At 41.4% G+C, this 20129-nt stretch overlaps 1 protein-coding gene across 1 annotated transcript in view; it reads left to right on the top strand.

The window, feature by feature from the left end:
- The first annotated feature begins 3461 nt into the window (after positions 1-3461).
- Positions 3462-20129, top strand: part of LOC116398199 (ankyrin-2-like) — a 190821-nt gene continuing 174153 nt past the window's right edge. The window contains exon 1 of the mRNA XM_031874299.1: positions 3462-3966. Within this exon, the coding sequence (XP_031730159.1) occupies positions 3880-3966 (87 nt within the window). The 5' untranslated portion in view covers positions 3462-3879. The remainder of the gene's footprint in view (positions 3967-20129) is intronic.

The raw sequence follows: 20129 nt of genomic DNA on the forward strand, positions 1-20129 counted from the left end.
CATCTGGACACATGTGAGCACATTTGACCCACACCTCACCCCATAGATAACCTATAGATCCAACCTGTGGTTTTTACCTACTTTCACACAATAGTTGTTGTTTAGTTGCTATATTATAAAGCCTGCCAATCAAGTTACCCTACTACCAAAGAAGTTTGCTTTCATTTGTATTATAAATTGGGCCTTTAAAGCCGGATTAACCTGGTAGAGGGCCCTGGGGTAAAATGAGCTGCTGGGCCCCTATTAACCCCCCTTACTTCCACCTTCTGTTTCTATGTTTGAATGTTTGATTTCGAATGTAGAATGTTGATTAATGTTAGCCGATTTGTGTTTGGGAGGGCGGTACTTTCCCTTGTTGTAACCTAACCAAACAGTAGTGAGTGACAACCATAGACAGAAGATGTGGTAGACGTTACCAGGAGCAGTTAACGTTCTTTATGAAATCAAAATACATGTTGATTTTAGAGTTGTGACCCTTTTGGCCATTTTTATATCATTTTTTTCCATGTATGTAGCTAAGTAAGCTAGCTAGCTGTGAGATAATGTGAGAATGAGGGTGCTGCAATATATCAATACTTTAAAAAAATTTTGTGAACAATAATTAATGAAACTGAATATGCCCTTTTGATTTACAGAATATGATTTTACAGGAAAATAAATGCTGTAATGATAAAATAATTACATAACTATAGCAAGTTATGTCTTTTAGCTTTTTAGGAGATATACGGTAATGTTATACGGTAATATTAATAATACTAATAATAATGGTCAAAAATGATGTGGAAAATGCGTTAAATCGAAAACCTTCAGATTTTCTTGGGGGCGGACCCCCAACCACAATATCTCCTACAGCATCTTTTCTTCACTTTAAAATTCAGAGGGTAACAGTGATTACTGATACACATATTTACCACCATGTGAATAAGGGGAGTACTGGCACTCTTCCACCTCATTGGGCGCACTCTTGATTTTCCTGTGTATCAATCAAAGCCTGCTAATGTAGCTAAATTGCCAGCTTGTTTCCAACCTGTATCATCACCTGCGCGCTCATGTTTCTTGCCAGGTAAAACCAACTTGTGTGCAAAAAGCAAAGATAGAACCAAAGGTCATTGCTAAAATGATAAAACCCAAACTGTAATAACGTGTGGTTTTCAATTGCTTTCCATTTCCATTTCCAGTACCGCTGCAGCCACTTTTGTACCAGAGCTCATACAAGACAAGATATTAACTTGACCTCAGAGAACTTAAGTATAGGGAGTGAAATCCACTTTCATTGAGGTTTGCATTGCTTCATTGTTATCAACAAAACAACAACACATAATTTAACATGTATAAAAGACACACAGCAAGTCTAGAGAGTTCAAACTGTCTAACAATGCATGCTGGGAAGTCTATTAGTATGCTAATCCTGTTCCATTAGTGAGCACTCAGCAGTACATTTACTCAACTCATAATTTTAAGTCAAATGACTCAATCAATCATGGACACGAGTTCTGAAATGGTCTGAAAATAAATACTAAAACTTTAAGTTAATTCAACTTAAAATCCGTTTACATTTCAACATAGATTTTTGAGTTTATTGAATTGAGCTGGGATGTGATCTATTGCTTTGAAATTCACACTTATTTATTATTTACAAAGTTCCATAATGTAACTCAAGGTAGCAAATATCTATTAGTAATCTGGTTATTCAGATCAAAAACATTTGTAAAAGCAAACTTTTTCGTTCAGGTACCTTTGAGATGATGAAACATGAATCAGGAAGGCCATTTAATTTTTGTATGATGTTTTACAGCGTATCAATCCAAACCAATACAGTGGGCTTTCCTTTACATCAACACACACAAACAAAGCAGTGAAGTGCTTTCTCCCTCGGGGCCATGCAGTCCTTGTTCACTAATGCTTGGGGTTTTCATCCAGCTGGGATCGTCTTAGACAGGTGAACTGAATCATTCCTTCCCAATGCTAAAATAACCTCTCTGGCTGCTCTCAGCCTCGTGCAGGCATACTAACAACCCTGCACACCAAGACAACAGGGGAATCCTGAGATGAACTTAACCTACGATCTCTGATCCATCCAGAGAATACGTTATGTCTGGGAGAAGTCTCGATCCTGTCCATCTGTCTCTGATTAACAAGGTTTGTAACCTTTGGGTCCCAGTTCCTCCTCCACTCAGAAATATTGCATCATCCATCTTTATTTCAATTACCACAGACAGCCCTCTTTGGCCTGCTAGCACACCCACCCACATAAATGTGTGGAAGTGCAGGAGCGAAAGGTGCTCTAGCCTGCTTCAAGGTCAGATGTGTGTATGAGCTCTAATGGTTTTAAGGTTATAAAGGGTTGATCTGTTTTTACATGGATTTTAACAATAGCATCACAGCTGGATCTTTTCCTGTGGAACACACTGTTTGGTTTGCATAGCAACATCTACCTTGAAGCGGCACTTATCAATATATTTGCAGTAACAATGGATCTATGTGTATGTTTCATGTGAAAGTGGTCCCTTGTGAATAAAACCCACAGACTGCACCCCTTGGTTGTACAAAGTGTTTTAGCATCTTTAAGCCCAACTTTATTGTTTTTTATTGTTCTCACCACTCTTATCAATCTGGTTTCCAGCAGCATGCTCCTGTTTTCAGAGAGAAAGCTCTGATGAAGTCACTCTACTCTACCTACAGCAAACAGCAGACGGACACAACTAGAGACTAGCTGGTGAACATAGTGGAGCATATTAAATTGAAATCAGTCAGGCTCTTAAATTTCGAGCCAGATCAAATATGACTTGGTGTCTTTCCATGCAAACACTGTCCTCTCCTTGATTTGGGCTGTAAGAAAGTCCCTCTTGTATTCTTCTGCCTCTGTTCTGGGGTCACCCAGAGGGGCGGTCAATGTCGCTGCCCTTAACCAACCAATCATCCAAAACCAGCTCCCCCTCCATCCTCAACACTCCCTCCCCAGCATCCCCTGTGACAAATTGGATGGCTGAGGGTCGTCTTCTCCCTCTTGGTACCCCAACCCCCATAAAACAGTCCACCATCCCCCATAAACCCCCTGCATGATGATGATGATGATGATAGGCAAGGGCATGTGATATGATGGGAAGCAGCTTTCTTGGCTTTGCTCTGCATGCATCAGTGTTTAGGCAAAGTGTAGAAGATCATAGTAACACAAATGGAAGTACAAAACAGAAGCAGGGGGTTGACGATGCTGCCATGTCATTTCACACTTTACTGTGTGAGATGTGTGTGGGAGGAGGGAATGTCGCTGCTGTCATCTGACAGTGTCAAATGTATTTACCCCTCATGTTCATCCTAAAAGCACAAAATAGGTACATTGAACTTGCAATGAATTACATCATCCACACGTAGGCAAGATATGCTGTTGACAACGTAATTCCTGTCATACCAAATGTTGCACTGAGCTAAAATAAATGAGACTGGCTGTGTGCTGGAGCAGAGATTCACACACAAATACACGCACGAACACACTGGTGCGTGGAAGAGAGGAAAGAGATGTCACGCAAAATAAGAATCTTTTCTTGTCTCTGTGTTCAGAAGCACACAGCGATGAAGTCAAAGACACAGAGAAGGAGAGTGTGACGGAGGGAGAACGCGGCGCGTGTGTGTGTATGAAAGAGTGAGAGTGAGAAACGTCATCTGCCTGGACCGGACCACCGGACTACAAGCATACGAGCACCGTCCGGAGGAGGGACAGTGGCTCCACTGTGTAGCCGGACAGAGAGTCACTGTGTTCGGACAAGAAACCATCGCTGCTACCGGTCCTCTCGCAGCAGCTGCGGGCAGCGCGGCTGAATGCCGGAGGACGCCGCAGAAAGTGACACCAGGAGCAAAGTGAGTGATTGACGTGGGGGGGACATGGCTTCTTCTCCGTGCACCCCAGCATCGCTCGAAGGAGTAACACCTTCACCCACCGGGGATGTGGAGCCCGCTACAACCCGACAGGTACCCTGCATGTCCGATAACCTTCCATTCTTACAAATGTGTAAAAAAACAAACATGCCAAACTTCATTTGAAAATACATCAACTTGAAACGTACTCGGTCATCTACAAGGGCGCATGCGTGCAAGAGTGTGATTTAAGATACAATCTGAGTCAACAGAAAGTGCTTTTTAATTCGGCATGCATTTAATACTTTAAACAGCGATATATTTAAAATAAAATCCAAATTTATAATCGTTATTTCAAGTAATCCAGTGCGTACCGAATGTACACAACACATAAAGACACATGCGACTGCCCACGTCATTCGATGACATGTATGCATATTTGCTCATGTCTGAGGAAACGTAAACCTGATGTGTTTTGAAATGGAGTTTGGTGTGAGGTATTGTTTCTGCTGACACACGTACGTCTCTGACACGGTTACTTCAGTGGATAGTTTTTCGCAGAAAGAAAAAAGCAGTAGTTAGGAAGGCGTTTCCCTGAATGTGACACATGCATGGTCCAAAACACTGCGTGGAAGTTGTCTGTCTGCTGATTCTGTTACTGTTGTTCATCCAGAGCAGTGATGGGCTGTATATGAAGATGACTTCTTCCTGTGTACTGATGACAAAACCTTTCTAGTGTGTACAGCCATGTTGCCCCCAGTGCTTGACATTTTACATCGGCTTATGTTTTCATTATTTAGATCATAATCCTGAACATATTGAAACAGGCCATTAGATGCCTCTATTTCATTTCGATCAGCCTGCCAAACTGCAGGTCATGGTGTGCTTGAGAATGAGTCATACATAGGAGAGTCAACATGTGCTTCAGTCAGATATGAAACACAGAGTGCTCTGACGCTCATATTTAGACACCATGCAGCACGTTGTCTCTACACTGATGCCTTCACAGCAGGTGCACAGTGGTGTCGGTGTCACCGGCCCGCCGGCTCTGATGTCCTAATTTGTACACACGGCCGGAGTGACGGGAATGCAAAGTGAATGCCAGACGTACAGCAGAGACTGCTTGATCTGAAAACCTGCGTGAGGGGACATCCGAGAGTCTGTGAGAAAAGATCTGAGGCAGAAATCTGGGTTATGATTCAAAACCCAGAAGTCCTGCATAGTGATAGCAATAAAATGCATGTTCAGGTTTTTCATGGCTGCCCTGTTAAAACTTTGTATGTTTGGGAAATAAGGAATTAGGGTTGGACATGGTTAATGCCTTATTTATAAGGAGCCTGTCATTTGTTATACTCCTTATTGTGGTGAACATCGACTAAATCACAACAGGTAACTTTAGTAACTTTGGTCAACAGTTTACAGATTTAAAATGTAAAATTTCAGAGGGGAAATCTTTTTATTTATTTGTAATTGCTGCAATCAGGAGATCTGCTGAAGTTGCAAAATTATTTTACTGCAGTATTTACTGTAAGCACTCAATGGACATGTAATGGACATGTTAGTATGGATGTTTCAACCCATCACAGGTTTATAGGAAGAGTTACATATTGTTTATTTATGCCAAAGAAGCTGCAGAGGCACAGGCGAGGTATCAAAATGATATGCAAGAACATAAGAAAATCAGCAGTGTCATTTGTTTTGTGTGCAAGGCAGTTTGCTTTATGATTAGCACCTGAAAGACATGAATAATCTGCATTTCATTTATCAATTCATCAGACGTGAGTCCTTAACTGATCAAAATCGGCTTTTGATTCTTTGAATGCTGACCATTGAAATAATGCAGCTTTTCAACTGTTCCCTTCAAGTGTGTGTTAATAGAGCTTTTTACGTAACTGAGACCAAATCTTTTTAGTGCATAGGCCTAACAATCAAATAATTACGGTGCGTGGCCATGCCAGACCTGCCTAATGCTGTTTTTATTGTTGTAGTTTTTGCTTTCAATCTCAGATCAAGGGAAGCTTTCAGGCAATAATGTCTGAGGCAAATATATTCTCAAAGAAGTCATGTGCAAGTATCAGCCTAGTGCGGTAAGCAAGTGACCTGGGTTAAAAAAGCAAAATGAAAAGGTTAAAGCTGCAGTAACAGAGCACCGTAGACCTTCTGCTTTAACCTGTTGGTGTGCCTGTCATCACACATGCTCACATCAACACAACAGTCAGTCGTGGAGTGAAGAGAGAGAGAAGGTGGAGCTGAGAGGGAGGGCATTAAAAGAGAGGAGTACTCATAATACCATGCTTGCTGGGCCACCCTCGGTACCTCAATACACCACAACAACCAACCTACTAAAGAGCTGTATACTCTTTTCTGGTAAAAGTAGCTCCAGTTACTCAGAGCTATAACTTCATGATGATCAACACAAGTCCAGTCAGAGCTCGGAGGAAATGCCAGATGCAAAACCAACACTGCAAAAGTGCACAACATACTATGAATATATTTATTCCTGTAGCCTAAAATATAGAAGTGCAACTGACTTAACTCTGGAAACTGAAGACACACAAGAGAATAATGAAGACAGTCTGCTAGGCAGACTGTTATGTACCTGTAATTTGGTCTTAAAATGAGTATCATTATCCTCTGCCTTAAATTTAAAGTCACTATGTGACTTTGCTTAAAAAAAAAGGATTGGTCTCTGTGATTGTGAGATGACGAATAGCCTGAAAGCAACGCGACCGCTGCACCAATTTTCAATAAGATTGCCTCATTTTTCTACACTTAGGCCCTGCTCCACTCTGAGTAATGCTGTAATCGCATGAAACTCCTGCAGATACACATCCACAATATGAACTCACGGCCAATCAGGAAGCGTATGACCTCCTCGAGGCTGCGCCGCCATGAAGAACAAATGAGTCTCCTCCCTCGGAAGCTCAGGCCTAAAACGGAGGCGAGTTGCTGTTTGTAGCCATCGCAGCATTCAGGATGTGAGAAAGTGGAGTGATTCATATTGCAAACAGGAGTGTGATGGCGGACAGGGCAGTGAGAGGGGGGTGAACGTGTGGTTTGCCACCAGGTCTGCTCCTGTAGAGGAGGACATCTGTCACTCGTTTCTTTCTGCCCCAGCCAAGGTCAGATTGTGACTGTGGCGACGCAGAGAGAGACATGGATGAAAACAGAAAGAGAGACAGCGGAGAAGAGAAATGCAATGCTTTGGTAGTGATCAATTGCAGGATGTTAATGTGATAGTCACTAAGGCAGCACATCAGGCCTCTGTTTCTGTCTTTGCAGCTCGTACAGAAATGTGAATGGATATGGGGGAAGATCAAGTTAGGTTTTCAAATCCCAGAACAGCTAACATGTAACTCTGAAGGAGAAAGTGAGATAGGATAATGCTAGGTAGGTTGAATTTTTGAAGTGTTTCTAAAAGTAACATTGTTCTCATTAAAGTAATTGTTAAGATCTGGAAATGCAGTGTCATCATTAAAAGTCAGACGGAAAGAAAAATGAGCAGCCAGACCATGAGATCGGTTGTAAACAGAGCGGTTAGGGTCATTGCCATTGTATGATTTATAGTGGCGGTGAATGTCGGATCATCAGTTTTGAAAGTTACAGAAATGGTCGTACACAGACACCCTTTATCTGGAAAGGTGTAGCGTGCTAATCAATCACCCAACAAGCACTTCTGATGGAGTAGTCTGGCTGCTTTAGCACAGGTTAGCCAATTGATTATAATGATTATAAAATGTCAAAAGTCTCAAGGTTCAAGTTTTTGTAAACATGCAATTTAGTTTTCAGTCCATAGACTGTATAAGAAGTGGACATAGTCACCACAACATCACCCACTGGTTTGTGGACTATGATTTTGAAGCCTTGAGTTCTGCATCTTGGAAGTCGCCATCTTGTTTTTCTGCAACCAGAAGAGAGGGTGGAGCCAAGTACAATGGAATGCTGAATAAGACATTTTTAGACGACCATCATGTTAGAGTTAACTTACATCAACTAGTTCAAAGTTAAAATTTTATTTGGAAGACAAAAACACAGACGACTCCCAGACCGTGGTAGAGACAGAGTAGCCCCGCCCTAAAGCATACCCTGTTTATGGTCTATTTGACTCCAAATGGACCATCATTTACTAAATAAACATCATGCTGTATTGAAGAATGGAAAAATCCCACTGACTTTTTGTTAATGGAACATGTGTGCGGGGTTGGCCTGTAAAAATATGTCATCCCTGCATAACTCAATACAATCAGACTTATTTTTGCAACCAGAGGAGTCGCCCCCTGATGGCCAGTAGAAAGAATGTAAGTTTAACGCACCTCCCCATTGGCTTCACTTTTCACTTTTCTGCCCATTTCAGACCAACTTTCTGGTTACACTTTGGCCGATCGTTCGTGCCGTAGAGTTTTCCTGTGAAGGATCATCTCAAACATTGCAGGCGTGCTCACCTTCAGTTTTGCCTCCAGATGAATGGGTGCAGCAGTAGCTCAGTCCCTGGAGACTTGGCTTGGGTACCAGTGGGTCCCACTCACGGACCAAGTACGAAGTGTGGACTGGTAGCTGGAGAGGAGCCAGTTTGCCCTTGTGCTAGGCACCGAACCCCCAAACTGCTCACCAGCGCTGTATAGAGCTACCTACTGCTCCTAATACTAGGATGGGATAAATGCAGAGGCTACATTTCATTCTCTCCTGTGAACAATTGTGTGGCAAAAAACATTTGCATTTACATGTTAGATAATCCTGGCCACAGTGCTACAGAGATTATTAGCTACATTTCCTCTGCACTTCCCACAATTATCTTACAAAGTGTGTGTACATTTTTTAACCTAAAGAAAGGGTTTTCAAAGAACACATCACCTATATCTCCTGAAAGGGAATTATTCTCACTTTTGGGTAAGGAGATATTAGCTATGATTATAATACAGCTGTTGTGTATATGTTTACTTTATTCAAAAGAGGATAAACGTTGACAAATCTCAGCACGATATTCGATGATTTGAATCATGAAGCTATGATTGAGTGGTGAGGTCACAGATGAGGCTAAGCAGCTAGTTTATTCAATTTTCAATTCAAATTTATTTGTATAGCCCAATCTCACAAACCAAAAATTTGCTTCAGAGGGCTTTACAATCTGTACATCATACATCCAATATATCAATACGACCAACATAATGTCATTACAATATCTACACTATATTGTGGTTTAGTGGACAGCAGGGTTGTCCTTCAATCAAAGGATCGACGAAGTGTCCTTGGGCAAGACACTTAACCCCAAAATTGCACCCGTAGTTGTGCCTATGGTGTGTGAATGTTAGTTAGTGCTGATGGTGGGCATGGTAGCCCCTGCCATCAGTGTATGAATGGGTGAATGATGACATGTAGTGTTAAAGTGATTTGAGTGGTCGGAAAGACTAGAAAAGTACAGTCCATTTACCATTTACAGTATACAGCTAAATGTTTAGTGCTGAAATAACCAGTAACAGATATCCATGCACTGCTTAACACCAATATAGGGGTAATATTAATACATATTGATAGCTTTAAATTTGATGATTCGGTGAGACAGAGGAAAAGAAAAGAAAGAAGTAAGAGGACTAGAATGGCAGATGAGAGTGATTGGTACCAGGTAGGGAGGTAATAGGCTGTGTGTGTGTGTGTGTGTGCGTGTGCTCCCTAGTGTATCAGACCCTCATTCATCACATGATGTGATGTCACTGAGATCTCACTCTGCTGCAGTGAAACAGTGCCATCACACCTTTTGTCTCCATTGAATCAAAGATCATGTGTGTTTTTGAACAGCTTCATATAAACTTAAGGTGGCCTGAGAGTGTTGAGGTCAGGAGCAGTAGCCGGGTCACAGCTGTGTTGAAGTGCTGATGGGTACATAGTTTCCTCCTGCAACCGCCTCTGTCTCTGCCTTCACCTTGCAGGACATGACTAAGCGTTTCGCCAGCCGAGCAGATGCTCATGTGATAGAATATGTGAGGTGCAGTACACATGGGTAATGCCTTACGTATAGAAACATGAAGATTCATCATCTAAGAAATATTTCATTGTATTTTTTTTATTCGTAGTCTTTATATTATTACCAAATTAATGGTGACACCTCTCTCAAGGAAGCTGTTAGACCATTGTGTCTTGACAGTTGTCAACCTAGATTTCACAATAAAGGCGATAATGCAATGTAATGCCTGTCACGTAGTCATAGTACACATCAAATGTAAAATAAAGGTTCTAATGATTTATGATGTCATTACTTCCCCCCTTCCTTTACATCTTGTGCTTCATATATTTTATGTATTATTTTATATATTATATGGTAAGTGAAGCTTTTACAGGATACCTTATAGAAATAGAAGTCTTCTTCTTGCAAGTGAGGACTAGCCTACTTTTCATGTAGTATACACAGTGATGAAGACGATATTTATCTCCTGTAAGGAAGAGCAAAGCACAATGATAAACTGCATCATGTTGTTTTAAGGTGGAGCGAGCAGCATGAGAATTAAGGGGCTGTACAGAGAAACATGATTTATTTCCACATAACAAATCCATTTCTGTCATTAGTTTCTCTCCATGAAGTAATGGAGAAATTACAAAAAATCTGAAATCTCATCTGTAATAGTTCATCTGTCAATGAACACAGGCTTATTTTCAGCTATGATGTACCAAATGTGAAATCTGTATGATTTCAACAAATTGGGCCCGATTCATCATGAAATCTTTGGACAGCAGCACATCCAGCTATGACCTCTTGGCTGGCAGAAATCAGTAGATGTCTGTCAAACCTTCCTCCTGCCCACCAGCCCCAACAGACTATTGGGGCTATTCTATTCAGCCGCTTTCCCTCCACTCGCCTCAGATAATAACCCACACGCTGCAACAGAGTCTCAGCTTTCTTTTCTTCAGGGATGGCTGGGCAGATGTTTTAAGGTTTTTATGGAGCCTAAAAGTCAAATAAAATGTCAGCTTTAGCCATTACAATGGGAAACCATACATCATTTTGATTTAAACGTGACAGGACTAGTAAGGACTTAGTTCTATACAAGCCAATTTGAATGATGTAAATGTTTAATGTTCACATACACATCTGGAGACAAAAAGAGTCACGGCAGCAGCAGGCATTAGGATGTCTACATCTGCAGAGCTGCAGATGTAGACATCCTAATGTACGCCATTCTACAGGCAAGACAAGTTACGAGTTCCACCCACAGACAATTAGAGTACAACTAGCCCAATGATCAAGCACCATTCTGTGTCACTTCATTCATTCGGCCCGACATTGTGCTCATCTCTGTCAGTTTGGGGACTTATTTCGGTTTTCCTCCAAACCAATCAGAAACAAGTGACATATTTATTATTAGTAATCATTGTCCTATTCTTATTTTTGGTGCTACTACTGGAATTACTACTTTCATTATATTTATCATTTCTGTCATATTGATTGATGTTGTAACTCTATTGTGTTGTTCATTCTGAACACATGACATCTATTGCACCTCTGTCCATCAGTTCTCTCTAAGGTTTCTTACTCCTCCATTAAAGTATTTTTTGGGGAGTTTTTCCTGTTCCGATGCGAGGCTCCAAGAACAGAGGATTTCGTATGTTGTACAGACTGTAAAGCCCTCTGAGGCAAATGTATGATTTGTGATATTGACCTAATATTTGAGATATTCCACCTCCATTTGCACTATTACTACCATTTCATTTACACTAATATCCCAAATCCATTGTCATTGTCGTTCTTTATGTTAATATATATTCTTCAATGTATATTTATATTTGTATTGTACATAGTAGTTAAATGTTAAATGTTTATGCTTAGTTTCTCTGTTCTACTTTGTTGTCTTTAATGTCCTTGTTGTTATATTTTTCTTGTTTATTTGTATATTCTATGTATGTACGTTGAGAGCAATATGTAAACCAGAGTCAAATTCCATGTATGCGTACGCATTCATGGCCAATAAAGCTGATTCTGATTCTACAAAAATATTGAATTGAATAATTGAATGGGGGTAGATCCCTATTCTTAATCCCGCCTACAAAAGATCTGACTGGTTGATTGTTTCTCCAGGGGAAGCATCAGTCAATGAGCACATCATCAACAACATCACCGTAGTAGTGATGGAAAGTAACAGATTCATTAATAAAGAATAACAGGGGAAAGGTCTCGGTCCTGTGCACTTGACATGTCGTATCCACTATCTCAGGGAAGTCATGGCTAAAACGAGCCGTGTGAGAGTCCATGTCCATGACTTTCCCACTGCCGGTGACAAAGTTAGTCGTCAGTCAAAATTACATTTCACAGCTACACCTGCGTGTTGATTGGCTTGTCCACTACTTTGTTCCAAACGGAAATATCTCCACTTCTACACCACGAGTTGCTTTTGCATGTTGCCTTGACTTTACACTGTGTGTTTGGTTTTATGGCCTGATCAGTAATTACTTTGCTGTGTATGACTGTGGAGTATGTCGGGGGGCTATCATACCACACAGATGTGCCGCTCAGCTGGCAGTAGACAGATGTACCAAGCTCAGTTTGCTGTGTTATGCTGGTGTTTAGTAAATCCGAAGCTGTCGATCCGTCAGCACTCAGATCCGACTCATTCTCCTCTGAGTAACTTAACTCTACAAATTCTTTATGTTTTTGACTTCTGTCCTTCTCCCTTCATCACCTCATATATTCACATTGTGTTTCCGCTCTGATCTCTCACTCTCCGTTATTATAGTTCATCGAGCCCTTTCATTAGCTGTCATTATGTCTCTTTACCCCCACAAATCCCACAACACGCTTGTCCTGCGGACACATCAGCTGATGACAAACCAACCATGAGCTGTGACGGAGGCCTGAGGACAGCTGAATCAAGCAGGGAGGAGCCACCACACAGACAAATACAATCTCCATCTTTTATTCAGTTGTTCATGTGTAACACTGCTACACTTCTGTGATACACCAATCTGTACATTCACTGCCTGTAACTTACTATCAAGTAGTAGATGAGAATTTCTATTCTAAGACGCATATGACCTCAGATCCACGTGTAGAGGAAACAAAGATCATTGGATTTCTGGAACATTTCAGTGACTGACCTCCTTAGTGGCAAGACCTATGGAAAATAAGGTGGACTGGTCAGCCTGTCTGTCCAACCGACATACATACATTTTGCTTTGGATGTTCCCCAGAGGATAAACCTTTCTTGGTGAGCTCAAGACCAATCTTTTTTTGCCCCCCTGAGGTCATATTGGACTTGACTAATTTTTCATAATACCTTTCTCAAAAACTAAGGGCTGGAAATTAGCTGTAGATATTTGTAGTCCCAAGAGGATGAATCTTAATGTGTTCTGTCGACCCTACAGATCTTCTTCCTAGCACCATGAAAGTTTCCATGTCTACACAGGAGATATGAAAACTCTAATTCACTGAGCGTTCATGGTCCCCACTGATTTATTTAAATATTGTCCAATGTTATAGGCAGATTGCATATCTTTAAGTGTTGGCACCTAGTTTTTTTGCTGCCGTTGGTCGGTCGGTTCTTACTGAAGTGTCAGATGGCTGGCAAAGTACAGGTTAGGCAGGTTAGAACATAGGTATTTGGCCATAAACAAAAGGTATTGGACAAACTGAAATTTCGACCTGATGGTGGCGCTGGAATGAAGATGAATATCGGAACCACATTTCATTCAATCCATCCGACAGTCATCGAGGTAATTTCCTCAAGAACAAATATATCACCTTCATTCCCGGTCTCCAGAGAGACACAGAGGTTGTTGGTACAATCATGGCAATCCATCTGATTGTTGCTGAGAGAGTTCAGTCCGAACCAAAGTGGTGACCAATATTACCATCCACTGATAGCATGGCTAATTACTACTTAGCTTAAGGGAAAATCATGGTCAAACAAAGCCGACCTTGACTATTGCGAGTCCTGATCTATGCTTAAACATCCACCAGACTTAGGAGGTTTTGCAGCTGTATAACAATGACAAGGTACAAGACAATCCCAAATGTAGATACCTTTACAAATTATGAATGCTTTTGATTACAGGCAGTCTCAAATTACACCAAATTATACATCATAAAATATGACAAAGACTGTCCTGTTCTGAATTCGTTCTTAATTTGTCCATAATTGTGACATGACATTCCTCTTGATTCAAGTTTCATACTTTGCTTCCTTTTATACACATCTGTATAAAAAAGGGACACAGTGAAGAGTAACTAAAAAGAGAACAGCAGGTTTTGGATATATGTCCTCATAGGTATGCATAGCCCCCACAGTTCAGTAGATTGTAATCAATCCTGGTTCACACCATGGATCTAGAGTGATAAGGCCATTAAAGTCCATGCGTCCCATCTAACCTAAACCAACAGTGGTGAGAACTTTCATCAGTCCTTTTCCTTTGAGGCTCATTCCCTACCTCTTCCACTTCCTCAGACTCACTGACTCACTCTCAGGTCTGAATCTGAAGGCGCTGACAGCATATTTGCACTGGTGTGGGCTGTGGGCATGTGTCACATGTATGGCATGCCTTCTCTGGGCCTCCTGGGTTAGTACATAAAGTCACCACGTGTGTGTGTGTGTGCATGAGGACAAACAGGACATGTGAAGAGCACAACGGTATGGTGCATTGATAGAATCAAGTGCAAACTGGAGGCTCTACTTGTTTGGTATGGGTGTGTGTGTTTGTGTGTGCGTCTGAATAGCAGTCTGTGTGTCCAGGAACGGTCCACAGCCTCCAGAGGGCAAAGCGAGCACTTGTGTTTGTCACAGAAGGAGTTGGATTTTAGGGAAGCTGTTCATCTCCCAAAAAAACCTCAGAACTGGACATTTGATCAGAAAGCTCTGTTTTACTTCTGTCAGGTTCTTATGTGTGTAAAATCTCTAGAGGACTGACAACGTGTTTGGCGTTATGTTTTTTATTTTTGGTGTTACATATATGTGGATATGAGGATAATAAACACTGTTGAAAATTGCGATAACGATATAACTTACAATAAATTAATATATATTAAAGTGTACACAGTTCGCCTTTTATGCTGCTTTCAGTACTCTGGTAACAAAACAGCAAAATGCTTGTTGAAATAAAACAAATTATACAAATGATTTATTGAACTGAACTGAAGGCACCATTAAAAATTGTCACATCTTAAAGTCAAGCTCTCTTTAAATTTCCAGAAAATATCCCTGAGTGGAATATGGCAGTCTTTTGCAATGTGTTTCAATGTGTTTCATGTGTTTCATTCAACGCAATGACAATAAAAAAAACAATATATTGTGCAGAAAGTGGTGATATTTGTAAGGCAGTTAGAACGCAGATAAAAAAAGCACGTATTTCCTTCGTGATCCAAACCTGAATGTTTTGTTACATCTCCAATACCGCCAAACTTAATATTTGATGAATCATGATGTTCTTACATGAGCTTGAAGCTTAATCTGAATGTGAAAGCCTTTCTCAAGTCTTGGGTTTTAAACATCCTTTTATTCAGTCCAGGTTAATGGTTCTGGTTTTGGCATTAGGTCTTGAGATGAGTGCATACTTCGTCCAACATCTCCAACATACTCTCTCTTTCCTGATAAACAGGTCTATTTAAACCAGTATCTAAATTGAACCTGTTTTTAATTAAGCTACATCTTTTATGTAGATATCCTGAATAGATCAGTTGTATGGCCTGGTGGCAGGGAATTATATCAGACAGAGGGAAAAACACCGACTGTAATATATTAAGATATTAATGTTGAGTCACTTCGTTTTGCCATTCTTTCCAGTAAGCCGGCACAGTTTGTTTTAATGTTGAGAGGAGAGGTTGAAGAATCTGGCTAACTAAAAAAATAAGAGTTGTTTTATTAGATAAAAGAAAGTTTTGTTGGGAAGGTTGATAGACTCACATTTGTCATTTATTCTCATTGCAAGGTAACATGGACTTTAACTTTACCGTGATAATATGGAGAAATCACGGACCTGAACTCTTTACCTGATCAAGACATTGATTATAGTTCATTCAGGGGTGAAAATAGATATACCACCCCAACCTTCATCGCTTCATATTGTTCTCCTCCCAAATGCAAAACCTTGCTGTGCATTGTACTGTGTATGCAGTTCTTTTTCTTTGCCTCTGAGTCCTGAATGCCAATGAGCTGCTGCCCTGGGGAGGCTGGAGTATTGAAGTTGTCCACAGAGATGCCCTGAAGCTGTTTGTTTAGGTCAGGAAACAGACGAGTGTCCCTAAAAGCACGGCATGTGTTCTACATTTACAGTGTGAGCTTGTGAATGAGAACAGGGCCTCCTGGTCTGTCCCTGTGAATGCAAAGTGAGAATCTCCAGAGCCTTCTCGTGGGCGTAGTTTAAAGGTCACATAGTGTGATCTCACACAGCTTGTTGAGTTCTGGCTGATACTGGAGCAAATCTGATTCGTTTTAAATACCTTCAAGGAGGTGCAAGATATTCCACCGTCACCGTGGCATCCAGAGTCCCACAATGCAGTTCATCTCGGGAGAGGTTTGTGTCGTGTGCTCAGACAGAAAGAGAAAGGAATGGTTACCCTGTGTCATTTATTTATTTGACCGTTGGACCTTCCGCAGTCTGTGTAGAACTCCAGCTCCTTCTATTGGTCTCTCTTGTCTGTGTATGCTTATGAGGCAAATTGATAAAGTCCCGGGATTAGCACAAACCTTTAGCTCAAGTTGAAGCATTTTCACACCATGCAGATACATCTGGACCTAAATCCGCTCTGCAGTGGGCGAATTCACAACCACTCACGAAATGTTTCTTGGGCTCTGTTTGAGCTCACAGTTAGATACAAATGAAAAGAGTTAGACCTGTTTTCCTCCACTTTTTGTGATTTTTGTGATGGAGGAGTCCAGTCAGTACTCATTGGATACTGACGGGAATCATTTTTAATGTAAGATAACTGAGTTGCTGGCCGGTCTGACTGAATGAATGAAACTGACAAGAGAAACACAGAATTTCATAGTGACATTGACAAAGAAACTGTGGAGGGGTCACGTCGTGGGAAAACCCTGACTCGCTCAATAAGGTCTGTGTACTGATTTGTATAAGATCCCTATATATATATATAACAGGAACTCCTGGATTCATCTGGTCCGTGACCAAAGTCTTGTTCTGATAGAGCAGCAACGATCACAATAGATTTATGAAGTCAAAATAAAAAAGAATCCAGATTATTGTAGAGTCCAGAATTAGGCTGCTATTCTGCTTCAAAATGAAGGTGGCTGTGATTTACTAGCGCTAAAAGGCTACACAGAGCGCTTAATAATATCAAATCCAATGCATTTCTGCATCTGGTTTATTGGTACCATTTTTCTGCTGCTATGGAGCACACACCGTGACCTGTCGTTTGTCAGAGCGGCTCTGTGCTGGGGGGGCTGACGCTCAGCAGACCTTGAGGTGAAGGTTGTTATGGCCCAGCAGCTGGTGGGTTTGAACCCCCATCTCAGCATGAGGATAGTCTGTACGCCACCCACCACACGGCGGATCAATAGCACCGATAAGAGGCCTGTCTGCAGGCTGATAAGCACGCTGATGACACCCAGTCAATCCCATCAGGCTCTTCTCTCTGGCTTTATGAACGGGTGCACACTCTTCCTCACACACATGACAGCATGACTCTGCATGTAGTTGCACGTAAACACCAGCCAGTGGAACAGTGTGTAATGAGTTATGTGTGTGTGTGTGTGTCTGTGAGTGTGTGTGCAGGCAGGATTACCTGACATTTGTGCAGATTGAATGTATGAAAGAATTTCTTTGAGGATTTCATGCTTTTCAACCTCAATATTGTTTCACTTGTGAAAGTAATTTTGAGGAATGTGGTTGTTACAATTCAACAGCTAAATGTAGTAAATTCTGGAAATGTGAAGGACTGTATGAAAATGATTTGAGAGAGGTGGACTGAAAAGTGTGTGTGTGTGTGTGTGTGTGGGGGGGATTTTAGTATTTCTATTGGCAGAAGGGAGAGGAGTTTGATTGCTTAGGGAGGGCTATTAGTTATTTCTTATGCAAGTTTTGAGAAAGACAATCACTCTAATATTGCGGTCAAAACTGTCACTGTAAACGGTATTATCTTGATAATCATTAATATCACTAATAGTGCTAAACTACAGTAAAATGACTTCACACCATCTGCCTTGGATTCTTTTAAACTGAACAAACTCAACATTAATACTGCAACTTTGTTAAACTCTGAAAATGAACCAACATCAAACACACTAATACGCAATAAACTAAAGCAGTTGACTGGAAATAGCTTTAAATACAGTTTCAGTATCTCTGTCCTTGCATCAATTCATATTTTCATGTTCTGATTTTTCTACTTCATGAAAACATCTGGGTGGACTGACCCGCAGTTAAAAAAACGGTCATTTGTCCTGTAATGTGAAATGAATTAGCCTCGGCATCGCACTAACCAAAAGAAAAAGAACATCTGAGGGAGGGGGACTCGCTATTGTGGCTTCCCTTGATAAAATGGCTCCAGCTTGGAACCCCCCCAGCACACACACACACACACACACACACACACTGGTAGTGCTCTAATCCCATGATCTAATATCCTGAGCAGTATCTAGATTAGCATTTTACCAGCTCTAAACCGGGCCGTGTTTAGCTCAAGGCTTAGCTTGGCTGCTGCTCTGCCAGATGTATGGTATAGTGATGCAGATGACTCACACTCAGACACTCAATGATTAACACTTGGGTAGCGGCCACATGCCTCAGATGCTAACAAGATGACTCAGGTTCTGGGATTCATCAGAACTGTTCTGGGTGTTCTCTTCTGCTCATGGTTCTGAATGTGTCTGCCCTGAAGTTCGCACTGTGCAGCATTCTGTTACGTCATCTGGATCCTTAAAGCAGAGGAGTGGTGGAGCTGTGAGCTCTCATACCAAGGATGTGATTTCACACACACACACAGTGGCTGTGCTTTTTCTTTCTTTAGTGTTTTAGGATCCTCTGTCTGATTCACACATATACATAAAGTATTCAGACCCCTTTAAATTTTTCACTCTTTGTTTCATTGCAGCCATTTGCTAAAATCAAAAAAGTTCATTTTATTTCTCATTAATGTACACTCAGCACCCCATCTTGACAGAAAAAAACAGAAATGTAGAAATTTTTGCAAATTTATTAAAAAAGAAAAACTGAAATATCACATGGTCATAAGTATTCAGACCCTTTGCTGTGACACTCATATTTAACTCACATGCTGTCCATTTCTTCTGATCCTCTTTGAGATGGTTCTACTCCTTCATTGGAGTCCAGCTGTGTTTAATTAAACTGATTGGACTTGATTAGGAAAAGCACACACCTGTCTATATAAGACCTTACAGCTCACAGTGCATGTCAGAGCAAATGAGAATCATGAGGTCGAAGGAACTGCCCAAGGAGCTCAGAGACAGAATTGTGGCAAGGCACAGATCTGGCCAAGGTTACAAAAGAATTTCTGCAGCACTCAAGGTTCCTAAGAGCACAGTGGCCTCCATAATCCTTAAATGGAAGAAGTTTGGGACGACCAGAACTCTTCCTAGACCTGGCCGTCCAGCCAAACTGAGCAATCGTGGAAGAAGAGCCTTGGTGAGAGAGGTAAAGAAGAACCCAAAGATCACTGTGGCTGAGCTCCAGAGATGCAGTAGGGAGATGGGAGAAAGTTCCACAAAGTCAACTATCACTGCAGCCCTCCACCAGTCGGGGCTTTATGGCAGAGTGGCCCGACGGAAGCCTCTCCTCAGTGCAAGACATATGAAAGCCCGCATAGCCCGCACAGACTATGAGAAATAAGATGCTCTGGTCTGATGAGACCAAGATTGAACTTTTTGGCGTTAATTCTAAGCGGTATGTGTGGAGAAAACCAGGCACTGCTCATCATCTGCCCAATACAATCCCAACAGTGAAACATGGTGGTGGCAGCATCATGCTATGGGGGTGTTTTTCAGCTGCAGGGACAGGACGACTGGTTGCAATTGAAGGAAAGATGAATGCGGCCAAGTACAGAGATATCCTGGAAGAAAACCTCTTCCAGAGTGCTCTGGACCTCAGACTGGGCCAAAGGTTCACCTTCCAACAAGACAATGACCCTAAGCACACAGCTAAAATAACAAAGGAGTGGCTTCGGAAAACAACTCTGTGACCATTCTTGACTGGCCCAGCCAGAGCCCTGACCTAAACCCAATTGAGCATCTCTGGAGAGACCTGAAAATGGCTGTCCACCAACGTTCACCATCCAACCTGACGGAACTGGAGAGGATCTGCAAGGAAGAATGGCAGAGGATCCCCAA

The sequence above is a fragment of the Anarrhichthys ocellatus genome, unplaced genomic scaffold, assembly GCF_004355925.1.
Source record: "Anarrhichthys ocellatus isolate YVR2014 unplaced genomic scaffold, GSC_Weel_1.0 scaffold79, whole genome shotgun sequence".
In the NCBI taxonomy this organism is placed as follows: Eukaryota; Metazoa; Chordata; class Actinopteri; order Perciformes; family Anarhichadidae; genus Anarrhichthys; species Anarrhichthys ocellatus.